This window comes from Corvus moneduloides, chromosome 17 (assembly GCF_009650955.1).
Source record: "Corvus moneduloides isolate bCorMon1 chromosome 17, bCorMon1.pri, whole genome shotgun sequence".
NCBI classification, from domain to species: domain Eukaryota; kingdom Metazoa; phylum Chordata; class Aves; order Passeriformes; family Corvidae; genus Corvus; species Corvus moneduloides.
Genome location: NC_045492.1, coordinates 14176086 through 14193410, shown reverse-complemented (window position 1 = coordinate 14193410; position 17325 = coordinate 14176086). Strand labels below are relative to the sequence as shown.

At 46.3% G+C, this 17325-nt stretch overlaps 1 protein-coding gene across 11 annotated transcripts in view; it reads right to left on the bottom strand.

Annotated features, from left to right (window-relative positions):
• The window catches only part of ADNP (activity dependent neuroprotector homeobox), a 27014-nt gene extending 9689 nt beyond the window's left edge, over positions 1-17325 (bottom strand). For 2 of the 11 annotated variants that reach the window (XR_004243451.1, XM_032126533.1), the window contains exons 1-5: positions 17224-17325; positions 7687-7841; positions 6344-6389; positions 4910-5216; positions 599-711 (exon numbers count right to left, since the gene is read on the bottom strand). Coding sequence is in view for 10 of the 11 variants with exons in the window: in XM_032126533.1 (XP_031982424.1) it covers positions 599-711; positions 4910-5216; positions 6344-6382 (459 nt within the window). In the remaining variant the exon portion in view is untranslated. Of the gene's footprint in view, positions 1-598; positions 712-4909; positions 5217-5889; positions 6077-6343; positions 6390-7686; positions 7845-12578; positions 12702-15868; positions 16052-17223 lie in introns of those variants that run through there. The other 9 variants (XM_032126529.1, XM_032126530.1, XM_032126528.1 and 6 more) reach the window with 9 other exon arrangements.

Genomic DNA, 17325 nt, shown 5'->3' with positions numbered 1-17325 from the left:
AAAAATTATCTTATGAAGCATTTCTTTGGCATTTCACCTTTGGCATGAAGTCAGCAGCACATAAGGACTCCACTGAAATGAATACTGCAAGTAACATTGTCCCAGTTCAGAATTCTCCCCTTAAATGTGAGACTTGCTCCACGAATTCTGCAAGCAGGAAGGACTGGCATTTCTTTCTTACACATCTCACTTAAATGCTCTTTAAAGAGACACTGAAAGAACATGCAAAGCCACAGAGATGAAGTTTGTCCAGAAGAGCAGCACAAACACCCTTCCCTTGTAGGAACTGACCCAGGCACAGAGGTGATTCTGTAACTTCAGGACCTGCTGCAGCACAAACACTTCCTGAAAACCTCAGACCCATTTCTGCCCCAGTATCCCACACCACTCCTGGTTCTTGCAGCATTCCTGGATGTTCAGTAGCCACTAATATTTCTAGAAATGTTTACAGGTACATTATATCTCAAGTTTCTAATTAATTCCTACTTTATGTGGAATCTAAACAGGTCTAAAAATAAATCATGGCATACAGAAATACCTCACTGTCCCCCTAACTCTGCAGCATTTTAGCTCTAACCCTTGGAGGTGCCATACTTACTTCTATATGTTCTTTACAGTATTCCAAACCAATGTCACTAAGAATTTTTTTCACAGTTTTCCGGGCCTTTCTTAAACTGCCAAGGTTGTTGACAGGAAGTTGGAACATAGTTTCTATTGAAAAAGAAGAGTAAGAGAAAAGGTTTCAGTCAAATGTGTTTTGTCTGATAGTGCTGCACTTTTAAGTATCAGTAATTGCCTGCCTCATTTCCCCACAGAACAGGTATCAGAGCTGTACCATTCCCTAGCACACTGCCACATTCTCTGGCTTGTTCCTTGCTGAGGCTGCCCATGAGGCTGCAGAGGGCACTTCTAAAAAGACAACAAACTGCTGGAACAACTATTGCAGGAGCAATGGGCTGCCTCTAGAAAAAACTTCTATTTATTTAGAGTGTCTGTCTTTACAAACCCCTACAGTGAAATACTTCAGAACTCAATTCTCTCTTGCGCAATGTATCCTAACTGATTTGAAAACCGGCAAGCTGAGCTTCAAGGTTTGTGTCCATCTTGTAAGAGATTTCACAGTGTCTCTTCAGTGACAAAGATGCTTCTTGTATTCTCCTGAAGACAGGGTAAGAAATTAATGCTGTTTCCTCCCTTTACTGTACTCAAGAGCTTCAACTGGCTGAAGCTGTTTAGCAAACATTCTCCTAGGAAGAGGGAACCTGAAAGCTTGGTCAGATCCCTCCAGAGAGAGAAACCACTGGGAAAAGTACAAGAGATGGCTTAAACCTCTCAGTGTCCCTGGGAACTGTCAGCCTCCCTCCCATCAGTGCCCACAGTTCCACTGGGCCTGGCTGGGGCTGCCCAGCTCATGAACTGCTCTGTTCTGACACTCCATCCATCCTCAGCTCTACTGTAAAAACCATGTGTCATACAACCTAAATCAAGCCAGGTGCCTTTTAAAGAAATGAAGGGTCATTTCACTGCTTCAGAAATGCCTCCAGTCGCTGCATGATCCCATTTTTCCGTTTTCCAGAAAAAATGCAGTGAAGCAGCTCAGTCAAGTATGTTCAGGATTTGAATTAATATTTTCAAGTGAATTTCAAATCCAAGGAGATCATCAGAAATGTTATTCCGGGGGGATTAATAGGAACTGCAGAAAGAGCAGTGTATGAACACAGTGCACGTTAAAGCTCCTGGCAAGCTGGGCTGCTTTCTTTGAAACCCAAGAATGAACCCCTGTGCTTGCAAACAAAAGCATTTTTGGTCTCATGACACAGCCAGAGTCCATGCAGAGCTTGTCTTTAGGCACTGACCACTTGTACACTTGGGTCAGCCACAAGTCTCAAAATACTGCTTGATATCAAACAGCTGATTTCAAAATGCCCATGAACTTCTTCACCAAAGGAATCAAATGCTTTCTCTTAATTCCTGTGTCTAATACAGCTGAACATGCCACAGGTATCATGATATATAGAAACTCCAAGAAAGCCAATTATTTACAACTGCCTAGAAACAACACCTCTGGTCTATCTGCAGCTTCTTTTTGTCTCTGCTCTTTGCCTGCCTCAGTCAAATTTTAAAGACAAGAAATTCCCTGGATGTTCTTATCACCACCCATCACAACAGAAGACAGAGTTAGATCTTCACACGAAACCTGAACTTTTAAATGTCACCTTTTAACACCAACCTTCCTTTACAAGTTCTGCTGGATAGCTGAATGCAAGTCACCTAATCGTAACAAAACCCTTCATCCTTAAGCAAATACAGTTAATTTTATTTAGGAAATGTCTGACTATTTAATCATAGTGAGTGGAGAGCCTGATATTATTACAGTCTGTGACTACAACAAAAGCTTTTAGCATCTCCATCCATTTCTATTTACAGCAAGTAACTTCAATTGTAATGTAAACATTACTCTGCTGGCACCTCCTTGGATCAGGACATTAAAGCAGTTGGGATTAAGCAGCCTCTCAAATCATCATCAAGGCATTAATGCTGGTCTGGAAATGAGGCATCCTTTATCTGACCAAAAGCTGATGTTTAAGGGAAGACACCTGGAGTATCTCTGACCACATCGATCCACACTGAAGCGCTGGGTGGAATGAATAAACCACTGCTTAAAACCAACCCCAACAACACCCTGACTAGAAATATCCAGGTAGGATCTTCAGGTGCCTCAGAAGGCAGATCCGAAGATCTCCCTCATCTCCAGTGTGTGTGTACACAAACTGTCTGACTGCTCCAGTCACAAAGGAATGGCAAAGGAAGCACAGTGACTGTGAGCAATATCTGGAACCTTCCTTTGCTCTGTGCAGTTCCCAGCATAAAGGTCTTGTCCACAGCCAGGTATTGACTCCAAGAACAATTCAGTAGCCAAATGCAAGCAGAAAAGACAAGCTATGAAAGAGCAAAAGATTACTAACTTAGAAGAACCACCATCAAAGTTTTTGTTTCGCATTTGCAACAGTGAATGTTTTCTTCACCACATTCCTGTGCCGGTGCAAAGAGCCCTCCCTCTGATCTCACCCCCAGCACTGCACTCTGACCCCACAGAAGGTGTGCCCTCAGAGACAGAGGGAGAAACACCAAAGCCCCACAGCAGTCAAATCATCAGAGGGGATAAAGGACAGAAAGCTTGCACCCATCTCTACACTGCAAAAGCTGTTTCTATTTTAGTGTAACTGAAATCTTAATTCTCCAATGGGTCTTTTGTACTTTGGCCCTGGTCAGGACCCCCCCTTTGACGCCCCAGGTAAAAGGTGTTGTGCAGTTCCTGCTCTGACCCAGGAAATGGGGAATCTTCCCATGTGCAGCTTCAAAGCACCCACAGGGAACAAGGCTGTTGTGACTCTGGGAAAGGTGCACCAGCTTCACACCAACACAGCCTTTTTCTCTCTACTGAAATCTTCAGCCAATATTCCAAATGTGCCCCATTGTGTTACTTTCATGTCTGGACATTATTCAGGGTGGTCCCTGTGCTTGGTTCACGTCTCAGCTTTGCTACGGTACAACCAAGCACAAAGGATTTCTACTGTCACAGGCTACAGAGTAAAACAATGGTTTTCAACCAGAAATAAAGACCTAAAGAAATAATATGGAGGAAGATCCTGCTGTGCAAAAGAACCACGACAGCACCAGTCTAGTTTCCCAGCAAATCTACTCTAGGTTTTATTCTCTTTATGCTTAACTGGAAATGTCACCATGTCCTGCCCACTGCCAGGGAAGCCTCCCACGACCAGCAGGCACAGAACATGGGGGACCCTGAGCACTGCACTGAGCAGGAGTCTGCACTCAGCACGGTCTGGGGACAGCATCACTGGGAAATGGCAAATGAAAACCCACCATGGAATCCCCAAAAGCTGTAAACAAACCCCCCTAGCCCCCAGAGCATTTTATCTTGTTCAGGCACCCCAGACCTGTACGACTTGGCCAGGGACCCCAGGGCTCTTCACAGAGGCCACTCCACCTACCCCTTCTGCACTAAGGTAATTTCTTCATAGGATCATCATGGGATGGCCTGGGTGGGAAGGGACATTAAAGCCCATCCAGTTCCACCCCTGCCATGGACAGGGACACCTTCCACTATCCCAGGGTGCTCCAAGCCCCGTCCAACCCGGCCCTGGACACTTCCAGGGATGGGGCAGCCACAGCTGCTCTGGGATGCCTCTGTCAGGGCCTCACAGGGAAGAATTTCTTCTTAATGTCTTCTCATTTCTTCTTTTTATCTCTTGAGCTGAATGTTTCTTAAAAGCGTTCCATGAAATTTACACTTCCATTCAACTTCTGCTAAGTAACTGACCTCAGAATAAAACTGCGGATGCGATTACAACCCTCTTAGGAACATTATTAAAAAGAATGAAATAAAGCATCAGTTTTACCTTCTCTTATGAGCACACGAGGTTGACCCTTCCTTTCCTAATGCTCTCATTTATTCCTATTATGAAGACTGAGAAAACCTGAATTTTTTGGTGATCTGACAACCCGAATTACCAACTACAGTCCTGAACAAAGCATTAGGTATGAACAAGTGTGCAAAACAGACAATTGTATAAGCAAGGTGCAAACCCAGCCTGTTCTGTGCCATCGTGACTGTGAGTTCACAGACATACTCAGCTCAATCTTACCTTATTAAAATAATCAGCAGTGTAAGAACTCTTGTTCATTAAAGCAGATTTTCTATCAATTCTAAACTAAAAGGTACTATTTACTGTTATTTCTGTGCATGCTTATAAAACACAACTGCTCTTCCTCTCTGTTTTCCCCTCTCCCCCTCATCATCCTCTGCTGCTTCACAAGGTCCATCCTTTCCGTGCTCTTTCCCCCTCTCCTCCTTTCTTTGCTGGTTCTTGGCCTTCTTGGTCCTTACCTCGCTCATTTTCCCTCTTCTCCTCTTCCCTGTGCCAATTCATTGCGTCCACATTCTTTCGTCGCTCTCTCTCATCCTGTCTCCACCGCTTCTTGATATCTTTGTCCTTAACTTGCTCATTTTCTCTCCTCTTCTCATCATCCCTGTGCCATTTTATTGTTTCTGTATTTTTCTGCGGCTCCACGCTTCTTTTGAGATAGTCTTGTCGCCTCCTCCTCTTTTTTAACATATCCCTTTCCCTGGCACGAGCCTGCTTTTCTTTCTGGGAAAGAAAAGCTTTACGGGGCATCATGAGCTGCTGCTGTACCTGCAATAATATCGTATCCATGGAATAATGCACTATACACACACTCAGTCAGGCACAACACCTCATTTGGCGCTCAACACTTCACACACTCAGTCAAGGCAATGCCCTTCTCCGCCTCTTCCCTCCTGAGCCAGGGCTCGCTGCAAGCTGGGTAAGGCCAGGCTGGGCCAGCTCCAGGGGCTGCCTCAGCAGCACTGGGCAGTGACCCCGGGAGTCCCCAGGAGCCCCAGCCTGAGCAGTGGCATTTCTGTCCCCTCCCTGCAGCTCCTGCTCCCCCAGAGCCTTTGGCAGCCCCTTGGCACTGCTGCTCCCGCTGAAGGAACAGGCTGGGGACAGAGTTGGGAAGGGAACTTGGGGACCTTCAAACCTGGCTCCTCTCTTCCTGGAGATACATTTAATCCAACTTAAAGGTGCTCATTTTTCTTTCCAGACCTCCATGTCCACCCAATTTGAGTGAAAATGGCTCCCTTTTCTCTTGGCTGGGAGGAGGGAGGGGGGATTAGGAGACAAGCCACAATCTGAAAAATTGTGTAAGCTTTGTTTCCTGGGGAAACCTGGCCAAAACATTTAACTGCAGTTAATGAAATAAGTCCTGACTCATCTACCCAGACTTCCTCCGTGTGTTATGTCTTGCTATTCACAGGAACAAAGGGAAAAAAATGAGACTATTTACTTGGAGTTTCTGCTGACAGCATTCCTGAGGAGTGGGGGCTTCTTGGGGCTGGTGTTTTGAGGCTTGGGGCTTTTTGGTTCTAAAGAGGTGTCAGTGGAGACTACATTTAACAAATTGTTTTTACTTTTGGTCATTTCTCTGTAGTCACCCAACACATTCACATCTTCAAATGTAACAGTGATAGTACCTGCAATTTTGAAATCATGGAAGAATTTATACCAATATTGATAACCTTTAAATATTTTTCTGTACACACTGAGCAATGTTTCAGAAATGGCAAACTGCAGTTGTGGACCAGGTTTGAGTTTTTTGGTTGGGTTTTTGTTAAGTTTTGAAGAGAGTTGCAGAGGTCTAATCAAAATGAAAACTGCAGAAAGGACAAAATTACTAGATTACAATACTTAAGCAAAGCCTAAAACAAAATGAAACAAATGTACTTTTAAAATTTAGCTACCTTATGGAAAGCACTTGTTCCCAGCATGCAATACTCCATCTTTTTCCTACAGAAAAAGCAATGTTTCAAACCCTTATTCTAAAAGCTGTTCCTTTCCCTTACAATACAACCCACCCCACACACTTAAATGCTCTACTCTGGTCCATTGCCTTTGTTAGGTCTGTATCATGATCCCATGGCTTTCATTCCAATAATTCAACCCCAAATTTCTTAATACCCATAATAATGCTAAAAGGGAAGGGCTGCAGCAGAGTCAAACACCATGATCAGAAAAATTCATGCAGTTTGGTAATACATTAGTACATAAAATTCAAATTATGCTAAAAATTACTTCATTAAAAGGGTAACTCTCTACCAGACAGCCTGGGTTGGGGTATTAAATATTTCTCAGTAACAGCTGGCATTAAATTCAAAAAGCAATGGGAACCCAGGATCAGCATCCTCAGTGCAATCCAGACAGTGCAAATCTGTACCATAGTTTCAGTTCTCTGTGGGCTGGGTGCCAGGACATTACTGCTGTTTACTAGAGCAAACTTAACTCATTAACTTTTTAAATGTACATTATCGTTACAATTTTATCAGTAACCTGGTTCAATTTCAATAACAATAGCATTAAGTAAATTGGAAGTGAAACACATCATGCAAACGATTCTCCCTCCTTCCCCCACCCAAGGCAAGTACCGACATTTCAATCTGTCATTGTTATATTTTCTTTCATTTGTTTTGTTTGGTTTGTGGTTGGGGGTTTTCCCCCCCTTTGATGTTATCTTTTCACGGGATTCTTCCCTCCATCCCTTTACACAGCCCACTTTGACAGAGCAGTTTATAGACAAATGATAGAAAATACTGTAGTAAAGAACATTTCAGCTGAATTTCCAAAATTAAACATTTCACTTGAGATTCAAATAAGTCATGTCATATTCCAAGGAATAACTTAAAGAGACATCCAACTTAAATTGTAGATCTCTGAACTTCCCTATCCCAAGTCAGAGGGTTTCCCCCAGCTTGTTTAGCAGTCCAGAGTCATCTCTCCTGCAGTCTAAACCAGCTTTTGCCTTCACCTCTTTTTTTAAAAACTTTTTTGTTTTAAACCAACGGAAGAAGGAAAATTTTAAACCAGGAGGCCAATTAAGCTGCAGTGAAGCTGCCAGAGTGATGTAATCCAAAGCCCCCCAGCCCCTCAATTTTTCTAGAGTCCAAGTTGGTGTTCCTTTAAGTTCAAAATGTCCAAACCTCAGAAGTAAACAGTCAAAACTATCCTTTCAACTACTTTTTGCCCATACTTTGCCAATGAAAATCTTAACTCCTCCCCATCTCCCCAGTACTTCTGATGAGGCATTTACCTCCAAAATGAATGGTGCTTGGGCGTCTCAGACTCATTGGACAAGTTTCATGCACAAGCCTCCAAAGCCAATTCTCCTTGCAGAATGCCCCCCTCAGGGTTCTGCTACACCCCCTGGGGGAGCCCAAAGCCCGGGCACAGAGGAAGGCTCATATCCTGCTGGACAAAACAAAGTGGGAGAGACAAGAGATAAGAGATGTGGTAAGGGCAGTCTCACATTGATAAGTACAAACCCCAGCCCCGTGCCTCTGCCAGGGCTGCAGGGCAGCTGTGCTGCAGCGAGTCTGAGCAGGTTTGTGCTTCAACAACCGATTGTGCCGGGGATGCTGCCTGAGGAACGCTTCAGTGCTCAGACTGCAGCTCCGTTACCCAGTTCAGAAGCCCAGCAGTACAGAGGCTGGGGGTGCTCCTCCTCACACTCCATCTACCCTCTGGAGTGCTGTGGCTCACCCTCAGTGTGCACCTCACAGGAGCTGTCAGCACCAGCACAGCTGCACCTGGGGACCCCTGAGGGACACTGGGTACCACCCTTGGACACTTCCTGGGAGGTTCCCATGCAAACAGGTCCCACCTTACATGACAATGGGACATCAAACAGGTGACATGGCCTTCAGCCACAGCCCTGGGGACACACATTCCTCTGCGAAGCACTCAGATTAAAACTGGCAGAGGATGGGAAGTTTGGGGGAATGGCATGTAAATGATCACACTTCTGTTGGCAGATTGATCTCTCTTGGACTCACATCACCCATGGACAGAAAGTCAGTCTTGCACAGACTGGAAACACAAAACGTAACATTAGAACCATGAAATCTGAAACAACCAAATTTAAAGTTTATAAAAGCAAAACTTGTTGAGTCATTAGTAATTTCTCTGCCAGGGAATACGGCCATATAAATTGTTAGATTTTAATCTCTTGATTATTCACACAGAACATCCACAGCTTGAAGTACAGAGTGCTTTTCTTTGGCAAGTACACTTCCAACATAAGACACTACAACATTTTAAGAAATTAAAAAGACAGCATTCTTGAAGTACTTCACATGGTGGCAAAACTGAATGCTGGAATGTCGCATCTGCTTTAACAAGACCATCACCCACACCTTCAGCCATGCAAGGATGGATGATGGGTTATTTTGTTTTACACTGGATCATTTTCTGACTAGAAGGCAGACTTGTGTCCCTGTGTATCTAGCAAGTCCAAATGAACTCTCTCCCAGGGAGTCCTCCCTGCAGCAAACACACTTCTGGGTGAGGACCCATCAGCCTTGAGAGCAGATCAGCGGCAATTACTGCATCAGGCTGATGATACTGAGCTCAGGGAAGTACTTCATCCCATGCTGGGTCTCCCAAACACTGAGTAGCATTTCCCTGTGCTGTGCTGCTGACAAGGATCCCCAAGCATATGGCATGCTTCTTACTTTATGTCATCCAAATTCCTTTGATTTTGGCCAGTATTCTGCCAGCATTTCAAGCTGAAGAAGTTACTGGTTTATACCTAACAGCCCAACACAGGATCATACATCAGAGATGGCAGCAGCTCTGTGTTCCTGGGCGAGATCAAACAAGAGCTGGTTTCTCGATACTGTGCTTTTTATTTCCCTATTCCAACTGCTTTTGAAGCAAGGTAACTTTTAATAATTTGCCGAGTGAAGTGCATTTCATAGCATGCTCTAACAGCCAGCCATGAACACAGATTTCTAGAGAAGGCTGGTAGCGCAACACTGAGTGAAATATCTTAAAATACAGGGAAAATATGCAAGAAAATGAACCTGTGGTTCCCACAGCAACAGAAAAGCTGCCTCTCAGTGTATGCAGGTTAAATGATGCTCTGTGATGTGATGGTGTAGAATACTCTATATTCACATGAGGACAGTGATGGCCTGTCCCTGGGACCTGACAATTCCAGGACATCTGAGCAAGGAGCAATGATAGCCAGGAAGCACAAGGATATCTCAGGGAAGAGTGAGCAAATGAGACAAAAAAGGAGTAGAAGTATCAGGGAGAAGAGAGAATTTGGGAGAACAGAAACTACTGAAAACTTCCTTGAAAGTAGGAGCTGCAATTAACTCTCTCTCCTCCCTGTACTGAGTGACTGAAGAGTCTATTCCAACACACCTCTCTCTGGCTGACACTGAGCATTTTCACTTTCTTCCCTTGGACTCTTCCCTCTCCTCCTTATTTAAGCATTTCTGGCCTACTTTTCCGAGGGCTGTGCACCCACACTCCTGCGAAGGTAATGAGATTTGCAGTTTAGCAGCACATCAGAAATGCCAGACAACCGAGGGCTCCTTTTCCAATCCGCTATAATCCTGGAGGGAGCCTGTTTTGTAACACGACATTTCCAACTGAGAGCACCTCCTCAGCCTGTCCCCTGAGCCCCCTGCAGCAGGAAGCTCCTGCCCAGGAGCAGTGTGGTCCTTCAGCTGCCCACAGCTCGGCTCCAGTGGGAATCTGGGGTGCAGAGCCAGCACCTGCACTGAGTGAGCCCCAGCTCTTCCGCTCAGGTCTGTATCCAAAACAGGACTGGGCACATGAAAGAGGAATCAACACAAACCCTCAATTACACTCTCTGAAAACCTCAGTTTTAAAACTGAGATTATCAAACTGAAGGAAATCCTCAACTGCAAGATGCCACCTGGACAAAGCACTGGAAGACCTGAGCCACACTGTGCACAAGACACACTCCAGCTCTCCCTCACAGGCAAACAGGCAATTTGTTAACAGCCCCTTTGTCAAAAAACCAAGGATTTAAAAAATATTAGAAATCACTTCAGAGATTAGATCAGCAACTTCCAAAACCAGTTTCAAGCTGTGTGTCAAAACAAAAGGACCATTTCACACCACTTCTCAGAACATCCTACACAAGCATGGCCTCAGGAGAGAAGTCCATCTAAAACGTGGTACTAAAAAAACCCCACCTTATCCTTGGGAGGAAATTCTGAGGCTAAAAACTTTTAACTTGCTGTTTCAGTGGTTGCAGGCAATTTTCAGCAAAGGCTTATGAAACTCTGGTTTATACATTTTTGTTTGGGCTTGCTGTCTAAGCTCAGCTTGGTGACTCTCGCACTAAGAACTCCCAACTTCCCATCAGAGGAAGAACTATGGAAGGCAGTTTTAGTGAAAGGAATCAGTAAGGCTGAAATGCCTCAGTCTCCATTCATTCTTATTTAAAGGCTAAAAAACCACCTTCTGCAGTCCAGCAGAAAGATCTCCTAAGTAATTCACACACTTCTCATTCTTGCTCAATTTCTGGAATTTTCCACTGGAGCCCGAAGCTCCATCTGGTGGGTGTGGACACTCACTGCAAAACTGAGCGGGAATTAACTGTTTCCTCATCAACTTCGGTTCAGTAGGAAGAGTCCTGGGCACTGTGGCATCTCTACACCCCAGTGTGAGATACAAAAGGGTCAAATTTTGATTGCTCTGGGAACCACAACTCTTTATTTCTGTTCTGATGAACAATCTGCTTCCCTAGGCTCTTCTGGGAACTCCTGGTGGGTTTTCTGATTCTGATGATGTAGGCTGAAGTATGTTAAAGAATGCTGGTAGCTGAAGTTGAATGTTTTCTGAGGGATCTTTTCAACACACTTGATAAAGGCCACATCAACTCTGGCAACCTCTACTGCATTCTGAAAAGCACTTTGAAATCATGTCCATTCTCTAGGGCATAGGAAATCCTGAATTAGAGGCACTCACAGCTCAAGAATTAGGCTTGCACACCTCCTGCCATCTTAGAGAATATCTTTTGTGACTGTTCAAGACCTCCACAGATAAATGTTTATATGCACACAACATGGGCAGTCAAATCAATATTCAATACACATCCTCAGTGTGAGAGCCAGGCTTGTTCAGGGCTATTTCTAAAAGATTTTGGTGTGAAATGCAATAAAGCCTGCACATCTTGCAGAAATTTGAAATTGAGACTGGAGATCATTGAAGCACAAAGGATATTATTTGCTTACACCATGATATCCACACTTCAGTGATCAGGAAAAAAGGCTGCATGAATATGCTCTACAATTCCAAAATAATCCTCATCTAGATTGTACCTAAGCATGAACAATCCCAGAATAAAAACAATTTTGGAAATAGAAGCACGTTTAATGAATGAGCAGTTACCATTTAAATTTAATCAAGAATCATCTTAAAATTTTCAATCCAAAGCTCACAAAAAACATTTGTGTAATTAAACAAAGCAGCACAGTAGACACTGTGAAATGTGCAAGAACAAAGCAAATAATCAACATACATGTAATTTATGATTGGATTACACCGACTGGGAAACTGCAACCAGATTAGACTGCAAGTGAAAACGGTCCCCTGCCCTCTGTGTCATGTTTCCTGACATCAGCACTATGTCAACAGCCAGAGCAGAGCCCTGATGCAGCCAGAGAAGTGGTTTGGGGCAGAGCAGCTCCTTCCCTCACCCAAACAGCGGTGCTGGGCCCGGGCCAAGCCCCGGGGAAGCAGCTCCAGCCCTGCCCTGGCAGCTCTCACACACACAGACACACACACAGACACAGTCAGGTATTCACACCCAGAGTGCAGAGCAGCCCCGCTGTGCCCTCAGCAGCCAAAGGCAGGGCTGCATGCGAGGGGCAGCACAAACCAGCACACAAAAGAGCACACGAATACTTTGCCCAGCTCATCCAAAGCCCCGCCAATCCATGCTTTCTCAGACAGCAGATCCATCAGATACTGGAGGGATCTCGCCAACTGGCTGCATCTGAGTTTTCCGAGGGTAAAAATAGGCACTGAAGGAGGCTGGTGCTGGTTGTTTTCCCTTGCCTTACACTTCACATACGCCAGGCACAAACGCTGCCATTACAACACGGGGGAAAGGCTGTAAACAAGAGCTTCAAATCAGTCTTACCACTGCACACTTCTTACCTCTCTCCCTCTCTGTCTAAGCATAGCTCCCAAGGGTTCCAATCCCTGCCTACAATCCAGCGTTAGTCCACCTCAGCTACTGCTGTCTTCCATCTGCCTCAGGAACCTTCAATAGGCAAAGGGCTTCATAGTAGCAACAATGGGGAAACAAAACAAAAAAGAAGATTACAAACTTGAGTTTGACTATTTAGGTGAAAAAAAAGTATTTTAAGACCACTATCTTGCCCACTTAGATTTCCAGAGCCATTTTGTCCCCTTACTGTTGCTGCTATGAAGCTGCATCAGCAACATCTTCCTTGGCCCAGGGGCAGCAAAAGCACAAAAAACTGAGATCCAGAGTCCCATCAGAAATCAACGCACAGAAGAGGGAGAACAGGGTGAAAGAAAGTATTGGCTGAGACCTGGGAGAGGGGAAAGGAGCTGGGGCACAGAAGAAACAGCCAACAGTGAAGGCAGGCTTGAGAGCAGGCCCTTTCCTCCACTGCAGGACTGGAGGAGTTGGAGTGCTCCCTCAGGGAACAGCTGCTCACACAGTTGCTTTATTTTTGTTTTTTGTAAATAGTTTCAGATAATACTTGAGAAGTACATCCTAAATGAAGGGTTTTTGCTACATGACCTGCATACATCTGCAGGTGCGATGTGTCCACAAGGCAAACTACACAGGCTTTGGACTCAACAACCACTGTCAGTTTTCATCTAAACAGTCTTTAATGCCACCTTAAAAAAAAAAAAAAAAAAAAAAAAGTAAGGATATAAATGGTGGTAACTCAAAGTGACTCACTGCAGAAAAAATGGTATTTACTCCATTCTTACTCCAAACCATCAACTGTCATTCACATTCAAGAGCACTACAGTGAAATGAGAGACACTAAATACAAGCTCCTGTTTGCCTTTTGACACCAGAGCTGCAGTGAAGCTCTGAACAGTGCAGTTCTTGCCTTGAGGCACATGGCCCTCAGGCAGATAAACAGGAGTTACACCCTCTTGAAGAAGCCTTTATTCAAATCTGAAACACCCATTTGATTTTTAAACCAGATCTAACTTCTTCCTGAGAGCTCAAAGGGAAAAGGCCAATTTGGCCATCCTGCCTAGGAAAGCAAGGGCATTCTTCCCAAATGTGTCAGGTGAGGAAAAACAAACCTTCCACATATACTGCAGGTATAGGATTTATTTTTAGTAAAACTAAATTAACATCAGCAAGGGTTCTTTTTCTTCCAGTGCAAAGAGACTCAGAGCAGCACTTTTCATTGTCATCTCCATCTCTTACACTACCAAGAAACATACCTCTATCAACAATTTATTTATATAAGCAGGACTATCTCCACATTAAAAATTAGCCTGTTATGATTATGTTCATAGGAACCATACTCTCTCTCTCGCTCGCTCTCTCTATGTATACAAATCTAGGCACAGAGCAGATCTTCACTCAATATAACAAAAAAAAAAATCGTGTGATGCTTGTTCAGATGCAGGCCAGCGTAGTCAGCTGTTGCCCTTTTAAACAAGCATGTTGCATGCATCTTAAAGAAAATAATCCCACTAAATGTAGCATTATTAATATACAAACTCAGCTGAACTAACGATTTTTAAAAATCCCCCAATTTTGCCCATGCAGAGAGAGCAGCTCCAATGGCACTTGTGAAACAACACACTGAGCAGCTGAGCAGTTGCAGCCCCAGAGCTGTTCCCTGCATCTCCTGGCAGCTCTCCTACAGTCTTTAGACTGGTCCTCCTCAGATCTGATACTGCTTTGTTCATTCCCAATGGAATTTTGTCTCCCTTAAACATCTCAAGTAGTGGAGCAAAGATAACTTTCCCTTTCTGAAAACAAAACCCAAAAAACCCCACCCCAATACATTTCCTATTAAGCTGCTAAATCTTATTTACAGCCACCTCAAAAGAAACACATTAACCCAGAAGCACCATCTTTGCTTCCACAAAATCACTTGTTTCAATTTCTTTCTTTGCATCAGTCAAATCAGCTGCCATCTTAATAAACAGCTATAAAATATACATTTGGACTGTATGACTTATGACTACTGATAAGATTCTGATATGTTTCTGTATTCCAGGAATTCTACTATAAACGTCAATGTTTACTTTCAGTATTTATGTTATTACTGAGTGGTAAAGCTGGGCTGGGAATAATCACCCATTATTCACCCTGCAGTGTGTGAGCAGCACGACTCACCTGCCCCGGAACACGTGTCCTACAGCTCACAGCAAGCTCAGGATCCGCACAGGGAGTCTGGGCAGCACCCCACAAATGAGACTTCACACTGTCACAGCTTAACCCACACACTGTGGCAGTACCAGGGACCACTGTCTCAGTCACAGCGAGCACTTCTGAAATGCTAATGGGCATCTTCTGACCACTGGGAACTTCTGCCCTACACACAGGGAGAACCCATCAAGTTCTTCCTCTCAGCCTGAGGAGCACACACACCTTCCTGGGTGCTGTGTTTGTGCAGCTGATGCTTAACACTGCAGGGCATGAACTTTCCAAAACAGTCAAGAAGTTCCTCTCCTGTGAAGACTTTTCATTCCTAACTGTGACACTTGTCTGTCTCATCTACAGGCAAACGAGTCACCTTTCACTCTCCTCATCTCCTGCACATCCAACAGCACCTCCCTCCCAAAGCCTAACACAAGTGAACTTACAGGCTTTTCATGACAATATACCCTGAAGCAAAAATAGTGGTAACCTACAGAGATGCCTTCTACAAACCTGTCTGATAGACCATCGCTTCAATTCAAAACAAAAAAAATTCTTTTTAGTAATGGGGCACTAAAACCATATCAGTTTTCAGTGATCTCAGAGATGTCCCCTGGGAGCATCTCATGTCTGTTGGATACCAAAAAATCACTCTTGAATGCTAACTAAGAAATAATACTAATTTGAGCAAAAGGGAGCTAACCACCAAAAAATAGTACAAAACCAGTCAGCTTAGTATCACTTCTGGAGAACAAGTTACTTGTTGTATGTCAGAAAGGACATCTCTATTCAGAATGAAGCTGGAAGTATTTGCTTCAATAATCTTCAGAAAAGGTAACCATTATGTTACAACCCATCAGCATCTGGTGCAATTCTCTTAACAACAGTATCCTTCTTCCTCAGTTGTCTCTTTTAAGATTTCAGCACAAATCATGGTAGATGTCCATCTGCTGATATCAAATTACTGCCCAACATCTGCAACTGCACATCTGCAAAGGAACCAAGCTTTGCTTTGGTTTGTTATTAAAAGCAGAAAAAGGCTTTTCTGTTTCTTAAGCAGACTGATCTTTCTCACCTAGAAGGATGACAACTTGTGATTATGAGTTTCCAGAGTCCTGAAGTGAAAGTTTTCCCGAGTAGGAGACCCTGCAGAAGGGAGCACTGCTGGGGCACACAGGGCTGAGCTGCACAGCAGCCAGCTAAGGTCGGTCCACGCTACCCTGACAGGCGGGAATCCTCTGCCTCCGTTACCTCACACCTCCAAACAGAAATAGAAAATAGCACCAAAAATAAATAAAAACACAGCTAGGAAAAAAAACAAACTTAAGAAAAAGGGGAATATCTCTACAAGGAATGCAAACCACTTTGACACCTACCAAACGGCTTCAATACACCCAACAAACAACGACCATCAACACCTGGAAGCGCCCAGTTACGGGGGCTCTGCCCTGCGGTCCCAGACAAAGCCCCTCGAGGCTCGCCCCACACCGTGGGCTGGGGGCTGCAGCCACGTGCCCAGAGCTGGGACAGCCACCGCTACGGCGAGCCCCGGCTGAGCTGTGACACGACCTCGGCCCGAGTCCCGCAGCCCGGCCCGAGCCGCCCGTAACCCCCCGGTCCCCCGGCCGGTGCCCCCGCCCCCCGCCGCAGCGGTGCCCGGCGCGCAGGGCGCCCCCTGCCGGCTGCCGCCGCGCAGCGCCCCGGCCGGGCTGCGGTGGATTTGGGGGGGGGCCGGGGTGTCACGCCCGCGGCCGCTGCCGGGAGGCACCGGGGGGACCGGGGGTGCGCGTACACCCCGGCACCGCGCACGCACTGCCACTTGTTTTGGAACCACCGCCCGGGCTGCAGCCGCCGGGGGAAGGAGGTGCGTGGCACGGGGGTATCTGGCCGGTGCGGCTGCCAGGCGCCGGGTTCGGTGTCCCCCGCCTTTGTCTGAGAAACGGGTTTCGGTAACCGTAGCCCGGGGCAGGCACGGGTGAGGCAACGGCGCTGCATCCCGCAGCTGCGGCTTGGGATGGCAGCGGCGGATCCCGCCTTTTCCCGCGGCCAGGGACCCCTCCGCTGCTCCCATTCATCGCATCCCCGGCGCCGCTCCAGCATCAACTCCGCCGGCTGGGCCCGGTGCAGCTGCACACCGGGATGCCGGACCCGGCCGGCGGCTCGCGGTCCCGCTCCCTCGGGCTGCCGGGACACGTCCGTATGGGGAAGGGAGGCGGCCGGGGCCGGCGGCGGGGAGGGAGCAGCGCCGCGGTCCCCACAGCCGCCGGGGCTCCTCAACATGTGTGCGGGCGGGGAGGGGCCGCTGCCAGCTCCGCACGCCCGGTGCGGCGGGCAGGGCGGCGGGCACGGCGCGGGATGCCCGGGGGAGGGAGGGGGCGGTCGGGCGCTGTCCCCGCCCGGGTCGCACCGCGGACCCGCGCTCGCACCTACCTGACCGGGCTCTCCTCGCAGCGAGGGCGGGCTGGGGAGGGGGGGGGGCGCCGGACCCTCCCCGGCGCCGCCCGGTCCCGGGGCGGGCGGGCGGAGCGGAGC